Source organism: Prunus dulcis, chromosome 7, assembly GCF_902201215.1.
Source record: "Prunus dulcis chromosome 7, ALMONDv2, whole genome shotgun sequence".
Taxonomy (NCBI): Eukaryota; Viridiplantae; Streptophyta; class Magnoliopsida; order Rosales; family Rosaceae; genus Prunus; species Prunus dulcis.
In genome coordinates, this window is record NC_047656.1 from 1661964 (window position 1) to 1664138 (window position 2175).

At 38.9% G+C, this 2175-nt stretch overlaps 1 protein-coding gene across 1 annotated transcript; it reads right to left on the minus strand.

Annotated features, from left to right (window-relative positions):
- Positions 1-220: 220 nt before the first annotated feature.
- LOC117634012 lies at positions 221-1445 on the minus strand. Its single transcript, XM_034367909.1, has 2 exons — positions 1087-1445; positions 221-848 (listed from the first exon to the last, which is right to left on the minus strand). The coding sequence occupies exons 1-2, from the start codon at positions 1443-1445 to the stop codon at positions 221-223; spliced, it is 987 nt and encodes a 328-aa protein (XP_034223800.1).
- Between the last annotated feature and the right edge of the window lie 730 nt (positions 1446-2175).

Here is a 2175-nt window from a genome sequence, read left to right on the forward strand (position 1 = left end):
TCAGACTACTCAGATTTAGATGCCCCAGTCTTCTATGCCATATTGCAGTAGAGTGACAAACACTTTCCTTGTAGGCAAGATGTATTTCAGCCTGCAATTTCATTGGAAAACTTCGATTTCCTCTCATTTTTATCCTTGCAATCAAATTGGAATAAGAACTGTCATTGTAAATCTCCACCTTGTGATCTCCAAACACAAAGTAATAACCATGCTCTATCATCTAGCCCACACTGAGTAAGTTTTCTTTCAAACCAAGTACAAGCATAACTTCTTTGATGTATTTCTTGCCCATTTTGGTTTCAACCACAAGACTGCCCTTACCAGTGACTTCAACAAGCTGTCCAGTTCCCATTTCAACTTTTGCAGTCACATTTCTGTCAATGTCAACAAGTAGATCCTCCCTTCCTGTCATATGATTGCTACATCCCTTGTCCAAGTACCATACCTCATCACCTCCTTTTATACTAGCATCAGTTTTATTGCTAGCATAAAACATAGTTGGAGTAGCATCTACTTGGTTAGCATAATTGACTTGCTGTGTTGGTTTCTTACTGTAACAATCTTTGGCTATGTGCCCAAATTTGTCACAGTTGAAACACTTTGGTTTGCCCTTGAATCGACACTCTCCAAAATGTAATTTGCCACAGTGCTTGCAAGGATTTTTAGCACCATCATTTGTTTTGTTATCCCACTTCTTGCCTTTTGTTTTCCAACTCTTATTTTGCTTAGAATTTTGATCACCAGCTTTAACTGATTTGGCATCCACACTGAGACTAGCAAATGCCTTCTCAGTTTTGTTTTCAGAATGTCTGTCCAGCCTTAATTCAAAACTCTTCAATGATCCTGTACTTCAATTACATTCAGATCTCTCGAATGCTCAATAACCGAGCAGATAGAATCATAGGCAAATGGCAAACTAATGAGTAATTTTTGAACAACCCTTTCCCTAGGCAATTCCTCCCCATAACTTCGCATTTGATTTATCAAATCAAACAGTTTAGTAATATAAGCAGTTAATGATTCATCATCTTTCATCCTTGTATATTCAAATTCTCTTCTAAGACTTTGTAATTTAACACTTCTTACCTGCTTATCTCCATGGTATTCTTGCTGCAGAATGTTCCAGGCACCTTTTGATGTCTCCTCATGAGAGATTCGTGGAATATCTCATCTGAAACTGCTCCTTGAATCAATCCCAGAGTCTTAGCATCCTTCATGAGTACCATAGCAAACGTGTCTTTTCCAATACCACTTGATTCTTCTTTTTCCTTTTTCTTAGCATCAGATTCATCTGACTTCTTCAGATCTGTACTATCGAATCCCTTTATCACCAAATCCCACAGTCCATGAGATTTGAAGATGGTCTTCATCCGTATACTCCAGAAATCGTAGTTCTCACCATTGAAAACTGGTGCTCTCAATTCACCACCACTTGACCCAGCCATGTTAGACTCAGATCTCCAAAACTCAAACTCAGCTGAAAACTTTGATTGCTCACAACTCTAAACGCCCAGTGTTATTTGATCAAACCTGGCTCTGAGGCCATGTTAACATATACAGACCATTATCTTGTATATTTATTCAATCATCAATGTAATAAGGCTTATAGAAATGCAGAGAGATTGGCTAGATGAAAGAGGAGAGAATTTCAAAGAGAGAGAGATTGGAGAAGAAGCTAGCTAAAATTGTATTAGCTCAGCTCCAATATAACATGCATATATTGTGCTCTGACAAAATCGTTAGGAATGGAATATTCCTGATTACATCATTCAATCCTAGCCACTCATTTAACTACCCTATGAGATAAAGACAAGTGGCACAAGACTATTACATTTTCTGCTGCATACTTGGACTGTGATCCAAAGCTGCCTTTTAAACGAAGAATAGAAACTTCTTTGTTCTAATTACATTTCAGCAATCACACTTATAAACCAACTTGGTGCTATTACCTTAATTAGCTTGCATATTAAAAGTTCCATGATCCTGCGGGTTTCTTCATCCGCAATCTGGCCTTCGCGAAGAATATCAGAAGCCAAGGGAGTGCCACCATAGGGGCTCTATACCAGTGCTAAGCCAGCAACTTTGTCTTTCAAATTACACCAGTAGACTGACAATGCAGCTGCAGCATCAACGCCGCCCTTGCTGTGCCCCAGCAGAATCACACGCTTACCGGAT

Bases quoted from the DNA above. Each gene is read 5' to 3' on its own strand.
- LOC117634012 (XM_034367909.1), bottom strand. From the start codon at position 1,445: ATGGCTGGGTCAAGTGGTGGTGAATTGAGAGCACCAGTTTTCAATGGT. The intron at 849-1,086 runs GTAAGAAGTGTT...ATGTAATTGAAG, and splicing joins AATACCATGGAGATAAGCAG to TACAGGATCATTGAAGAGTT.